Source organism: Dermacentor andersoni, chromosome 11 (genome assembly GCF_023375885.2).
Source record: "Dermacentor andersoni chromosome 11, qqDerAnde1_hic_scaffold, whole genome shotgun sequence".
Classification (NCBI taxonomy): domain Eukaryota; kingdom Metazoa; phylum Arthropoda; class Arachnida; order Ixodida; family Ixodidae; genus Dermacentor; species Dermacentor andersoni.
In genome coordinates this window covers 17,295,147-17,308,818 of record NC_092824.1, presented here as the reverse complement: position 1 = coordinate 17,308,818, position 13,672 = coordinate 17,295,147, and the positions used below count along the sequence as shown (strand labels likewise).

The 13,672-nt window shown below is 46.0% G+C and overlaps 1 protein-coding gene across 1 annotated transcript in view; it reads right to left on the bottom strand.

The window, feature by feature from the left end:
- LOC126517694 (phospholipid scramblase 2-like) overlaps positions 1-12,433 on the bottom strand; it is a 52,078-nt gene extending 39,645 nt beyond the window's left edge. Inside the window, exon 1 of the mRNA XM_055064394.1 lies at positions 12,116-12,433. Coding sequence (XP_054920369.1) covers positions 12,116-12,350 — 235 coding nt within the window. The 5' untranslated portion in view covers positions 12,351-12,433. The remainder of the gene's footprint in view (positions 1-12,115) is intronic.
- Between the last annotated feature and the right edge of the window lie 1,239 nt (positions 12,434-13,672).

Sequence of the window (13,672 nt, the reverse complement as noted above, 5' to 3'; positions counted from 1 at the left end):
TCCAGCGTGCCGACGAAGCTCGACAGCTCGCCCGCGTACGGATCAAGAACCAGCAGCGTACCGACAGCCGACACTAAAACCTCCAACGACGCTTCGTCGAGTACCAGCGCGGCGACCATGTTTGGGTATGTTTAGGACTCAGTGAGAAACTACTGCGACGTTATTTCGGACTCTACAACATCATCCGACGTACTGGCGCACTGGACTATGAGGTCGCGCCTGACGGAATTTCGCATTCACAGCGGCGCCGCGCACGATCTGAAGTGGTCCACGTTGTGCACCTTAAACCCTTTCACGGACGCTGACGCACTTCCTTATTTTGTTGTTTCCGTTGCTACGGGTGCTTTTCATATTACTTTCGTTTCTTTGCAGCATCGGGTCGATGCTTTTTAAGAGGGGGGTAATGACACGTGTACTTATCTTCATCGGGCGACCACGTTTCGCCTCCTAACATGTGTTATCGCACAGCGCAGGACGCGCCTGCATGTATCCGAAGTTTCTGGCAAGTTATCGATGCTTCTATTCGCTGGCTGTTGTCGCCGAACCTTATGTTATCCGATTTCATCGCGTGATGCGAATGGTGTAGAACTTTGTGGAAGGAACGCGTGTCCGAACGAATAGTCTGGAACATTCGACGACTCCTGTAAAAAAACCGACGCGCTTGACCCGCCGATCAGATTTTTAATGATCGCCTATTGTGTTCGCCGCTCTCGTTGTGCTTTAGGTGTAGCCTGTCTTGTGGGCACAGGTTCGCCCAATAAAAGCTAGTTTTGCCTTTCACGGTATTGCTACTGTGTTCTTTGACGTCACGACCACGTGACAATACCATCAACGGCCTTGGATAAGACGGTATGACCTTGGTCTGTGAGCATCGGACGTGGCGCTCCATGCATCAAAGTGACGTTGTGTAGTAGGAAATCTACTACATCTGTCACGCAGCCGCTTGGGAGAGCGCTTGTAATGGCGCATCTGGTCGCGTAGCCAAAAGTTACAGCAAGCAGCATGTTTTCCGACGCCAATGCCAGAAAAGATCCAAGGAGGTCCAAGACAACACAATCAAATGGCTCTACCGGGATTTGAAGTGGCTGCGCGCACCTACACTTTAAAAAATTCATGCTTATTCTCACGCTATGCTGCAAGTTTAAGCGTTACGCGCATCTAAATGAGGCAAGGATGACGTTTCAAGTGCCACGTGACCAAAAATATGCATGGCATTCCTTCATGTAAGTGTGAGGACAAGACTGCGTCCTATGGTTTGGTCTTGTGCGAGACTGAGCGAGCCGCACACGCGTGAGAAACGCAAATGACACGCTTAACATCCCGCGGAGTGCTTGCGCGGGAACTTTTCATCACGCTTTAAAAATCCGAATAGGGGATCCGTGATATGTCCCGTGGTCTTCGTCGAACGTGCAGTAAAAACACTCTGGGCCTTCTCACTGCCCTGCGAGGAATACGAAACTTTTTTTGGGGAGGTTGAAGGAGACCGGGGTGTTTTGACCATTTTTGGTGTGTATTTTCTAGCGGACTGCCACATGCGACGTTCGTTATTGCAGCACAGAGCCTGCGGTCTAATTGTCAGAGTTGGTGTGCATCGCCATGTTCACTTCTACAGACATTCATAGTGTACAACGCGGGTGGTGCATGCATACATTGTGCACTTTGCCGAGTTTATGAGCGTTTACGATAGAGAATCTACCGCCATCTGATGACTCCAGAGCAGCATTTCTATATAGATAATAGATGTGGTGCGGTCCCTCACCTGCCATTCGTGGATGATTGAAACATATAGGAAAGAACATTAGTAAAGATTCGCTTTCATTTAATGGCGGCTAACTGCCTATTTCTCATTTGATTTAAGCTATGTGCTTGTAGGATGTGCAAAACTTGCCGTAATGGTGACTTTATTGGAAAGCGGGAACCTTTTACGCGAGCAGTAGCCTTGATCTAAATAGGGAGTAGTCAGCCTCGTGCTTTTTTAAAAAGTTTCAGCTAAGGACTGTAGAATGCCTCTGAATTGTTCAGTTTTGTGTGAAGTACCAAATCTTTTGTGTTTCTATTTTATATTCGCTAGCTCATGGTTCTCTTCTTGCCCGCTGCCATTTCGCCTCCGCCAAGGGTGGTTAGCTGGGAGTTGTCATTATGCATTTTGCACCGCGCTTCTTCTCATGATTTGGAACTCTGCCGGTGGCGCAGCAATATATTTTGCCCTGTACGCCGCCTAGTTGTCACATATGCTGCTCATATTATACGGCTGCCTATAAAGTGAAAATTCGTAATTTTGTCAGCTATTTGTCGACTGATAGTAACCTTCATCTCAGAAGCGCCGCATGTGAGGTTGCGACTACATGTGCAACTTAATTTTCAACCTAAATTGCACTCTGAATTTTGATATCTGTCTAGTGCAGCTCCGCATATTTTACATTTTGGGCTTTAAGTATAGGAAGTGTGACAGTATTCAATGAACATGAATATACTCTGGCCATTGCAGCGCTTGATTTTCAGCTGCAAACATATTTAAGACTGCAGTGAGAGCTCATATTTGATAAGTTCACGTAGAATGTCATTCCTGTCAAAATTTCCATCTCCATTGGGCTGGCAATTAGGCGTAACTACGTTCTTCTACCGAATTTTTATTGGGTATTAAAACGCTTCAACTAATGCGTTGCCAGATGCGCTCAAATTTTATAACTTTATTTTTGTGGAGAGCATGATGGAATAAAGTTATCTACTGTTATATGTCTCAGAGAAATGCGTTTTGCACTTTGTAGGCTTGTTTTTCAGGTTGCATTTGAAAGCGAACGCAAGTTCGGAATTAAGATTGATTAAAATGAAAAAAAATTGAAATAGTTCCTTCTGATCATATAAAAAGTACTAAAATTGTCTGAACGTTAATACTTCACTTTAGAAGCGTGCTAGTGACCCAGGCTTGCAATGCATGCCGTCATTACCGCGGTGAGTTCACTCTCTTCTTCATATCGCCTACTTCAAAAAACTTCCAAACTGCAACATCTTAAGACCAGTCAGTCGGAGAAATCTCAGATATAGTTCAATCAGCATTAAAGCAGTGAAAGAGCAAGCGGTCTTCGTTACCAAATTTTGTCTAAAAGAAACATATTTTCACCTCTAAAGTATTATGCTTTGGGTATTAAGACATTTTTTTTTCAGATAGCGCTAAGAGAGCTTATAACACCTGCCAGTGCCTGTGGTAAGCAAGGCTTAGTATCTGCGGCTGCGAGCAGGAGAGAATTGAAATCAGTGACAACACGTCCCTAGAAATGGCACTAGTGATGTGCCTATGCCTTTATTTTATGTATTATATAGAATATCCGGCAGTAAATGGCCACTTTTTGTGCAAACAACTATCAAGCTAAGAACAAACAAAGAAGTATCATGGGCGCAAACAAGATTAAAGCATTTGTTCACTGCATAGCTCATTTAACTGAGCTCATATAAAGGCTTAAGCTTTCTTAGCGATCTGAAAATGCTATAACTCTGTAAGATTTGTTTTCAAACATCAGTGTTTCATTGTATTACATTTTTTGGAAATCAATGTTATGAATAAAATATTTGACCAGGGAGAAATATGTGCGTCATATTTTCTTCGGTCCCCAGAAAATTCGCCTTTGTTATAAAATGCGGCCGGTGAAAAAGAATTTGATTATGTATTTTGGACCGACAATTGGAGAAAGAATGCACTAGAAGGATGATTTTAATGTGGTAAATTTTGTCCTGACGTCCCTATCCTGCACAAGGCTTTCTATGTTTTAACGCGGGCGCTACAAGCACGGTTCAGAGGGCATTCGTCTTTTTGTGCAAGGGCGTACCAAGTGGATTGCTTACGTTTTACATTCCTTGGCGTTGTTGAAATGTGCCAGGGCTTAGCGAAGCCCCTTCTTAGTGGATTAGTTTCTGTGTCACCGGCGGAAGCGTCTTCCGCAATCTCACAGCAGCACACTCAGTTTCTACTTCGCCGGCATGCTGCCACTGTGATAGCGTCTTGGGTCGCCACACTCTGCAACGGCGAAGCAGAAGTTAAAGATGACTGCGAAGAGCTTGGTGAGCAAAGCTCCCTTCATAGAAGCAGCCGAAGTGCCCAAACCGACATAAGCCGGTGTGTCTTCGTAGCTTCAACCCATAGAGCGAAGGAGCGAGGGAGCATGCGGCATGCTCATCACCCCATCCCCTTTCCCCCTCGGGCAGCCTCCTCACCGTGGAGATTCGTCACGCCCTAATAACCGTGAGAACAGGAGTCCTTATCACGCCTACTAAGCGTGACCCAGGCGTTATTGGCAAGCGTGGAAAAATATCATGCTTAGATTAGGCGTGTAAGAACACTGCAAACGAACGCTTATATAAGCCTGGATTTTTTTACAGTGTAGCGTGAAGCAGGACGCCTTCGAGTGGCGTTGACATGGCTCACATGCGGCGAAATATCGTCGCACAGAAAAGTGTAAGACGGGGTCAGAAAAAAGCGGTGACGTGGTCTGTCCTAAGTTCGAGACACTCCGAGATGTGCAGCGGTGGGCACGTCATAACGTTCCTTAAGAACGGTCGTACAGAGGTGCATAGGGATGCAGAGGAAGGTATTGGGACCTACGGGATGAACATTACGACGGTACACAGTACTATCCCGGAGAGCCTAGAGGCGTAAGGAAGTGTCGTCGGCCACGTGTTCAAAACATTGGGTCAGCGCTTGAGTGAGGCATCGCGACGTTGTTCATAAGAATCGGAGGAGCTGTGACACAAAGAAAACAAACGGCATTTTTGATGCCAGGAACGCCAGAGCAGTCGATGGCTTAACAAACAAAATATCCGCGTCTTGGTTCAGGCGTTGGGACTTGTGAATCACAGAGCATGAAAACTCTTGGAGCTCCCAAGATCAGCGACCAAGCCGACTCGTGGAATCCTTGAGGGAGGAAAACGAGCAGAGAGCATCACTGTTGGTTACCACGGAAAACGGGCGGCTGTAAAGGTAAGAACGGAACTCGGCAACTGCACCAACAACACCAAGGCAGTCCCGTTCAGTAACACAACAGTTGCGCTCTACTGGTGAGATGAGACGGCTGGCCTAACCGATCGTGCGATTGTGGCCGTGCTGTCGCTGGGCTAGGAGAGCGCATACACAATGACCACTAGCGTCCGTACGCAATTAGGTTGGGGCTTTAGAATCGAAGTGAGTGATGATCGGGAGCGATTCGATACCGGAATGTTTTGGATGGCATGAATTTTGTCTGCGTCAGGTTGTACTCAAGAAGCACCGACAAGATAGCCGAAAACCGCGATTTGGCTGCGGCCGAAACGGCATTTCGATGAGAAGTGTTGCAGCCTCGCCTTAAGAAAAACGCCAAGTATGGCTGAGAGACGTTCAACGTGAGTGTATATTGTTGGTTAAAACCCAATTACGTCGCCCAAACGCTGAAGCAAGGAGTCTGTCATAGGCTGAATGTGGCTGGCGCATTACCTAATCTTAAAGAGCATAAATTGATCAGGAAAAGAGCATCATGTGTTATAAATTCGGTATTTACTCCGTCCATATCGTCGACGCCGATGTGCCGCTATGCCGATTGAAGGGCAATAGAGGAGAATTAGCTGGCACGGTAGCTACAGTAAAAGGCGTCGTATATTCGTGGCAGCGGGTAGACTCCTTCCTTGGTGGCTTTGTTCAGAGGGCGGTAATACACACAGAATTGCCATGTCCCATCCTTGTTCTGAACCAACACTACCGGTGACGCGCATGGGCTCTAATAGGATTCAATGATGTTCTTTCCAAGCATTTGGTTAATCCAGTTTCGATTAACGGGCGTTCCGACAGATACTCAATATGGTATACCGTAACATTGAACAGCATCGCGAGTATAACAACGATGCTTGACAGCAAGCAGCTGGCGTAAGGGACAATTGTCAAAGGCGATGATATCCCTGTAGGAAAACAAAACATGCTAAAGGTCCTCGCCTTTTGCAAGTAAAATGCCCATCGCAAGCATTTTCTCTATATTGGCATCAGTATAAGAGGCAGACTTAAGAAACCTGGCAGGCTCAGACGAAATGAGGGCTGTGAACGGCGCCACATGATGGTAATCTCGGGGCTGAAGCTGGCCGAAGCAAATTCCGGGTGTCAAATTTGCTTTTCTAGACGAGAGTTTACGACAGGAATGCAAACGCCGTTAGCCGTGATAGTCAGAACTGTGTGAGGTACGGTGACCACATAGTTCAGTGGAATGTCTGGCAGATGATCATCGAGATACTACAGATCAGCAACACACGGAGAAGTCGGCACTTCGATGTATGATAACTATTTGGGCGGCCGTCTAACAAAGCTAGTGGGACTTAAGCGGATGGCGGTTGCACCACAAGTATCCGAAAGAATAGTTCTAGGCGCAGGGAGCAGCGGGAGCAGTCAGCGAAAGCCGAATGCGCAGAAAAGGAAAGCAACACAGAGAATGAGGTTTTGCGGGCAATGGAAAATTATGGTAAAAAGGACAGCAGTGTGGCGGCTTGCGATGCGTACGTGGCCTGTACGTACGTGGCCTGTACGACTCATGTTGGAGAGGTGGGCACCTTTGTAGATCAGCGCAGTGTCATCAACGGCTTCGACATCAACTTCAAGAAGGTTCTGGTTCATGTACAAATTAAGAAGTGGATTGGAGGACCAGATCGACATTGCATCATCACTTCTTGAAGCTGCATTTGCTAGTTTTCTGGGCGGATGTGGGGACAAATGTATGACGACAAAGAATCAAAGGGGCTGGGTCGAAGGAGACTGACCACGTCGGGATGACGCCGATCGGCCACAGTGATTATTCGGAGGAGAGGCGTCAGAAGCAGTATGATTCTGGCAGGAAGCATCGGGAGCATCAGGTGCAGAGGTATAGAAATTGACACTGCTATATGCCGGACAGGGGCTTAGAAAATGGTGGCAGCATTGACGAGCGATCTTGCTAATGCGGCAGCGGTGGAAGCAGATGGGCCTGTTGTCATAGATGCGCCAGTGGGACGCGTTGCGGGATTTGGTGGTAAAAAATTGTCGGCGACGAGGAGGGCCGTGAGGGAAGGGCTGCATGCAGGGTACGTAGGACGATGAGCATGCTCCTCACCAGTCGACGTGACAGCGTTATTTGGCAGGCGCACGATGTGTGGCGTGCTATGTCGGCTCTTAGCTTGTTCGATGCGGCGACATTCTTTGATGATGGAGTCAATAGTAGAAACTTTGCAGGGAACCTGTAAATTGGAGATGTCGTCTGCGATACCCTTCAATATGTGCGCCACATTGTTACAGACGTCTTGTCGTTAGCTTTGGGGTAAAAAGCTCAGACGTCATGTAGGTTTATTTATTGTACCTTACACGCCCATTTAAGGGCATTGGGTAAGGGGGGACACAAAGTAAGTGTTTCAACAAGAGTAAACAATATAAATATCAATACAGGCACTCACAAGATAAGTAAAGCAAAGTTCAAGAACATGTTTGTCTTGGCTAAGATTTAGACAGCGTAAACCTAGTAATATACTCATACACACAAAAAATACAACGATACAAGTGTGAAAAACAGTGAAGGAAAGCAGTTCAATAACATCCTTATACAATGTTTCTACAGGAAGTTTTGGAATTCTTCCCAAAGGTATCACGATTTGTTAAACACGCAATGTAATCAGGAAGGCTGTTCCATACGGTTATCGCACGAGGCAGTGCTGATGCGTTAAATGACTGTCTATGGCCTAATATCCGCTTGAAACAGTGGCTATTGTTAAGGCGACGTGAAGCGCGCGCTGATACTTCAAGCGGCCGCACATGAGGTCGATTACTATGAACGTATCTATGGAAAAGGCAAAGAAAAATTATCGTGCGACGAGTTTCACGTGGCTGGAGTGAGATATCTGCTTTAATCTTAGTTACGCTGCAAGTTCTGTCGTAGTTGCTTGTGAAGATGCGCGATGCTCTGTCTTGAATTGATTCTAGCATATCAACTAAATAATTTTGATGTGGTGACCATACTGATGACGCAAATTCTAACTGTGGGCGAACAAAAGTATGATATGCTAATTTAGGAACGGTAGCAGCGGATTTACGCAAGTTCCGTCGAAGATAACCCAGAGTTTTTGAAGCTCCTGCGCAGATAGCTGTTATGCGAGTACTCAAGGAAAGATGAGTTGTAAGTTCAATGCCAAGGTACTTGTAGGACAATGTCGGAGGTATGACGGTGTTATTTAGGGCCTAAAAAAGCGAGAATTCGGTTATTTTCGCGAGAAGAACATAACTTTGCATTTGTCTGAGTTAAGGGTCATCTGCCATGTACTGCACCAGGAACAGACAAGGTTAAGGTCGTTCCGTAATACTAAATGGTCATCAGATGTTTTTATCGTACGATATAAAATGCAATCGTCTGCGAAAAGCCTTGTGTGCGATTATATGTTTTGCGGAAGGCCAATAATGAAAATTAAGAAAAGAAGAAGACAAAGGACACTGCCTTGTGGTACGCCAGGAGTAACGTCAGAAATAAGCGATGAGTGGATATCAGCAACAGTGACCTGTTGCCGCAAGTAGAGAAAGTTTCGGAGCCAAAATAAAGGTAATGAATCGAGTGGTAGTTGTTTCGTTACCCACTTTCAATTCTAAAGATTTATCTGTTTTTAATTCAATTAGTAAGTAGAAGTAATTTTCTGTGTTGTCCTTGGTGTCTTTGATTGTTCGCCTCTTATACTATCATTAAAGAATATTGGTCCCCTCGGGGAACCCCCTTCTCGTTATTCACGTAACGAGAGTCAGAAATCCGACAAGATTGATACATTCAAGTAGCACATGTGGGTTTATTGACCAGCTTCCATCGCCCAAAAAGATTACGTCCCCGTGGCGGCTGCGGCAGAAGTGCACATCCGCAGCCAAGGTTTGGGAGTGGTCTGTCATTTGCTATAACAATTTTTCGCTCGTAATTTTCTACCAGACCTGTTAATTTTTGCTTAAAAAGTTCCCTGCTGTCGTTTACCGATCTTGAATTAAAGCAAGGTAGAAACTCTTCACTAAGAAAGAAAGCCAATTCAGCAGTAATATTTTTATAGTCGGCTCTATGGTAATATCTAATACTAGCACTCTGAGCCCGATAGCATGCTTGTGGAATAATAATGTCCAATTGAAGAATTTTGTCATCGCTGATGCCATCAATGTAAGCAAGAGGCCCGGTGGTATCAGGTGTGGTACTTAATACTAAATCCAGGAGGTTGGGGCCACGGGTGTGTTGATCGACTGTCTGGGTTAGCTTGTAATCTAGTGTTAAGATAATAAATTCAGCAGAGGAGCGGCATGATGATGACATATTTGGCCAATCAATAAGTTCAAGAAATATACAAGAAATACGGCTCTGTGGGGTTCTGAACACGCGTCACAAGGGCCTCTTTCGCGTTGACTGCGCGACCAAATGGGTAACCTAATTCGCGAATTTATATTTGGAAATGTTCAAGCTTGTTCACTTGTTTTCGTGTGCTCGGTATCACACACGAAGGGTGCCACTGAGGTAAAAAACGACGTTAGCGAGCATGATGTTTGGATCCCACCGGTTATTAGTGCTAGCGCGTTCTTAAAGCGTTATCCACTTTTCGACGTGAAAGCCGGAAAAGAGACCTTTGTCGCGAGCGTGGGAAAGCGTCAGGACTGCATTAATGTAACCAGTCGTAGCCGATGCTGACGGAGTCTCCTCTGCGGGAGGCATGGCAACGCGCTCGATGTAGCGACCGTTGCGGAGCTCCGTGCAGATAACAGGAATCGCAAACCTCCAACGAAATATGTTTGGACAGACACACACAAAGGAAACATTTACATTATATTTACTAGAGCAGTGCAGCCAGAGACAAATATGAAAACCAGCTCGGGCGAAGCCCAGATGCCCGTCTTCCTTTGCCTCATGTCTAGTAAGCGCCCGCTGCATTGCTACAATATATGCTTGCGATACCTGGTGTTTGCACTCGTGCATTTCATCTTGTGTCGGAAACCCTTTGGGCGAAACAAGTCTAATCAGCAAATTTCAGCCAATGCTTCCGTTCTTTGATTTGCGCGATAAGAGCAAGCTCTCACCGTGCGCACCGCGATCTCCTCAAGAACAAAACGTGCTCTATGCGGCAAACAACATCGTTACGATATGAGCGTTGCCTCTTGTGCCCTGTGAAACAGGCGCACAGCCTCTACCACTGCCAAAGTAGTAGTCTCGCAAAGTGTAACAGGTTCTCAAGTGCGAAGATTGCGCGATATCTCATTGGTTAGCGTGTACACATCCGAAATGTGTATTAGAGTTCTGGAGTACCGTTATTGTGATTTCTACCTACGGATTAGCGGGTTACCGGCTTCATGCACAAAACTAGCGCAATGTTACTAGAGTTGGCATGTACCGCGCGACCAATTTCTCTTTGCATCCGAACTGCCAACTTTCTAATCACCGTCATGTGATTGTAACCTAGCGGACACACAGGTGAAGTGATCAGTAGCATTCGGGACCCGTGTCAACGCTTGACATAAATGTATTTTCTGTAGTTTAGGACTTAAAAACATTTTTGCATTTGAAGAAGGCAAGAAGGAATAAATAGCCGGAGACCATGCTTTTGCGTACAGCCACAGCTAAAAATAAGAAAAAAAAGACACTTTTGGATAGCGTTAAGTGCCTCGTCTTTCTGGAAATCTGGCGTCGGCGTAGTTGCAGTTGTCCTTAGAGAAAAATCATGCTAAACATTTTTACATTTCCGTCCTTTATGACATGCGCTATATGCTGGTTATATTGCCATTCTGTTGTATCACTAATTTTGCTCATACCTTGTCTTGCACTCTAGACAAAGTTATTATCCTGAATACTGAGAATGGCATTCCACAAAGAAGTGTATTGGAAGAAAACACCGACAACGCATGCCCTTTATGCCAAAACCTCTAAGACCTAATATCAAAAGCGCCCAACAAAAAATTTTTTTCATTCTCCTGGCGTGGCTGTTCAAATTCTCCTGGATCTGCCAACGCCAAAATGTCGCTCTTCTACCAGAAAGCTCGCCTTCGTGCATAGCGTTCGCCGACAGCGTTTCCCGATAAACATTGTGGTTGCATTAGTGTCCTTGCCGGGAAGCCTGAGAAGCAGTCATGTATCTGTGAGTGCTATCGCTTTCCACTCTTAAAGGTGAAGCTAAAAGGTCCTCCAAGCCATGGTATACAATTTCACCGAATTTTCCGTTTTGCTAAAGTTCTTTTCGAAATGCGACCGTAGCACCAAACGGAAGCAAGTAAACCACCGCGAGGTATATGCTTCCATCGTAGTAAAACTTCAAAAATTCACAGCTGTGATCGCCAACCAGGCTGATTTCAGAAGTTGCAATTCATTTGGAAGGCAAGGCACTAAGGCCACCAATAGGTAAGCGTTTCCAAGTAACAAAGGAGTAAATAAAAAACAAAGCCACGGATATGAACTCCAGAGATCCAATTAAATGAGTTATAATTCAAGAGTTGAGGCGTTAGGGTGTTGTTCACTTCCCCAAACAATCTTGGTTGACAGTCACAAAATGCCAATCTTAGGACCGACAATAAAAAGAGTTGCGGAGAAAAGCATAGACAGAAGTTTTTAAGTGCCGTTGGAACGTCGTTTACCGGATTCTTCTTTCATGAGAACATCTTTATATCGAACAAGCGAGGCGTTGCGCGAAAGACCGTATCCGCGAACACTCAAATAAGGCGATAAAAACAGCCACTTGTCATTGCAATGCGTTGAATGTGCGTGTTAACCACCTTACTTCTTTAATATTGCGTCATGCTGCCAAACTAATGACGAGCACACACCGGATAATCTCTGAAGCCATCAACATTCAGTTGAGTCGGTTTGTGTGCGTGAACTTTCCTTGCGATTTCGCTCCTTCCGAAGGAAATATCGTTCATATCGGAGTGTTTACATTCATGTTTTCCGTCTACTCATGCTCCCTTCCCGTGTTCCCGTGTTTTTCTTGCGAAGTGGTATAGCTACATATGCTGTTGAAACAATGACCACTTCGTGGTTAGCCATGGTGGTTGTCCGTCCTTACCTCACGTGCTGTTATTTAGCGCCCTTTTTTGTCAACTCTATGTCTGGCCCGCGAATCGTCCACAGTGGAGAGCTACACGTACTATTGACGAGATTTACAGACTGGCGGACGATAAGTTGGTCGATCTGCGTGAGGTATTCCAGACCCGGGGGGCAGCCCGGGATCGCCGGCATTTGAAATCCGGTTGCTTGCTGCGAGGCCACTCCGGTGGTCGGCGGTGACACTATGGGCGTCCGTGTCCGCGATCCTCCAGCTGCTGCTGGGTGTGCCGGTCCCGCTCCTGGCGGTTCTCGCCGTGATGCCGGCCCTGGTACCATCGTGCGTGTGACACCTCTGTCTTTCCAAGAGAGCCCGTGAGCGGGTGAGCCCCTTCGGCAGCTCCTTTGCAGACTAGTCAGCCGCAGACTGCCTGCAGTGTAAAAGTGCGCCGCGAGGAGAATACGTGAAGAAGCTCTATACCTACCCTTACCAGCCGTCATTTAAGTATTCATGACAGCACGTATCACTGAGCGAGAAAGGGAGAAAGAAGAGTTCTCACTTTATTGGAATACAATATATTTATTTACCTTCATAAGAAGGTTGGATGCACTGCCAAAAAGCCGGCGAGAAGGCGAGGCGAGGCCGACACACACTACAGAGGCTTGGCAATGCTGCACGAGAACATAGAAACAAAAACAGCGTGAAAGCACTTTCAGGAAAAAAAAGACATTGGCAAAACAAACACAAGATAAAAAAGTTGACATTGTTCAGCTATAGATACTTTGATTCAGATTCCCTGTTTAATAAATGCGGGAGAGTATTGCGCAGCATTTGACAACAATTATTTCAAAAGGTCTGAGGTACAGACGATTTCAAATTTCTTTGTGTTGTGTACATAGGCTGTTTACGTTTAAATGCAGGCAGCTGCAACGTCAAACAATTGCTTTTTCATAACACATGATTTATACTGTCAGAGGAGCAACGTTTCGCACAACCGGGGAAGGGGGTTTTACGATTTGGCTCAAAGATCGGATCAAGGTGTTCTATCCGCGCAACCTTCACAGTGTTTCCAACACCTATTTTTAAAGGAGATGACATCGCTTGACAAGACATGACAAGAACTTTATTTGAGTCCTGCGGGACTGAGATCTTGGGGAGCCAAAAGCGAACGCTCCCAAAGATGAAGTCGGTGGCTCCGCCCACGATGGAACCGGGAGATCAAGTCCCGCCATAATGTCGGTGGCCCTCTGGACAGCCTGGAGTTGAATGTGGAGATTGCTGCTCTTGAGAGTTTCCTGCCATTTCCAGCGCTTGATATTAGAAAAAAAAAATTTCTGGAACGCGAAGCTGGAAAGGAATAATTACCAACAGGAAAAAGTGTGTATTATACAACATTTGCCTAAAGGGTCCCTCACTAGGTCATCCCGTTTGAGCTGACAAGCGCAGAGCATGCAATGCGCGATAACGATCGTCTGTGCAAAGAATTGCATCGCTACGTGCCACAGAGAGATCGGAAATTTCAAAGCGAACGTGGTTTTTCTTCACCTCGCGGCCGCCGCGCTCCACGCAGGAGAGTGACGTACACGTGCTAGTGCGCCCACGTACGTGGGTTTGTGCAGTGACGGCGCTCGTGGTCACACGTCAATTCGATAATTATTCA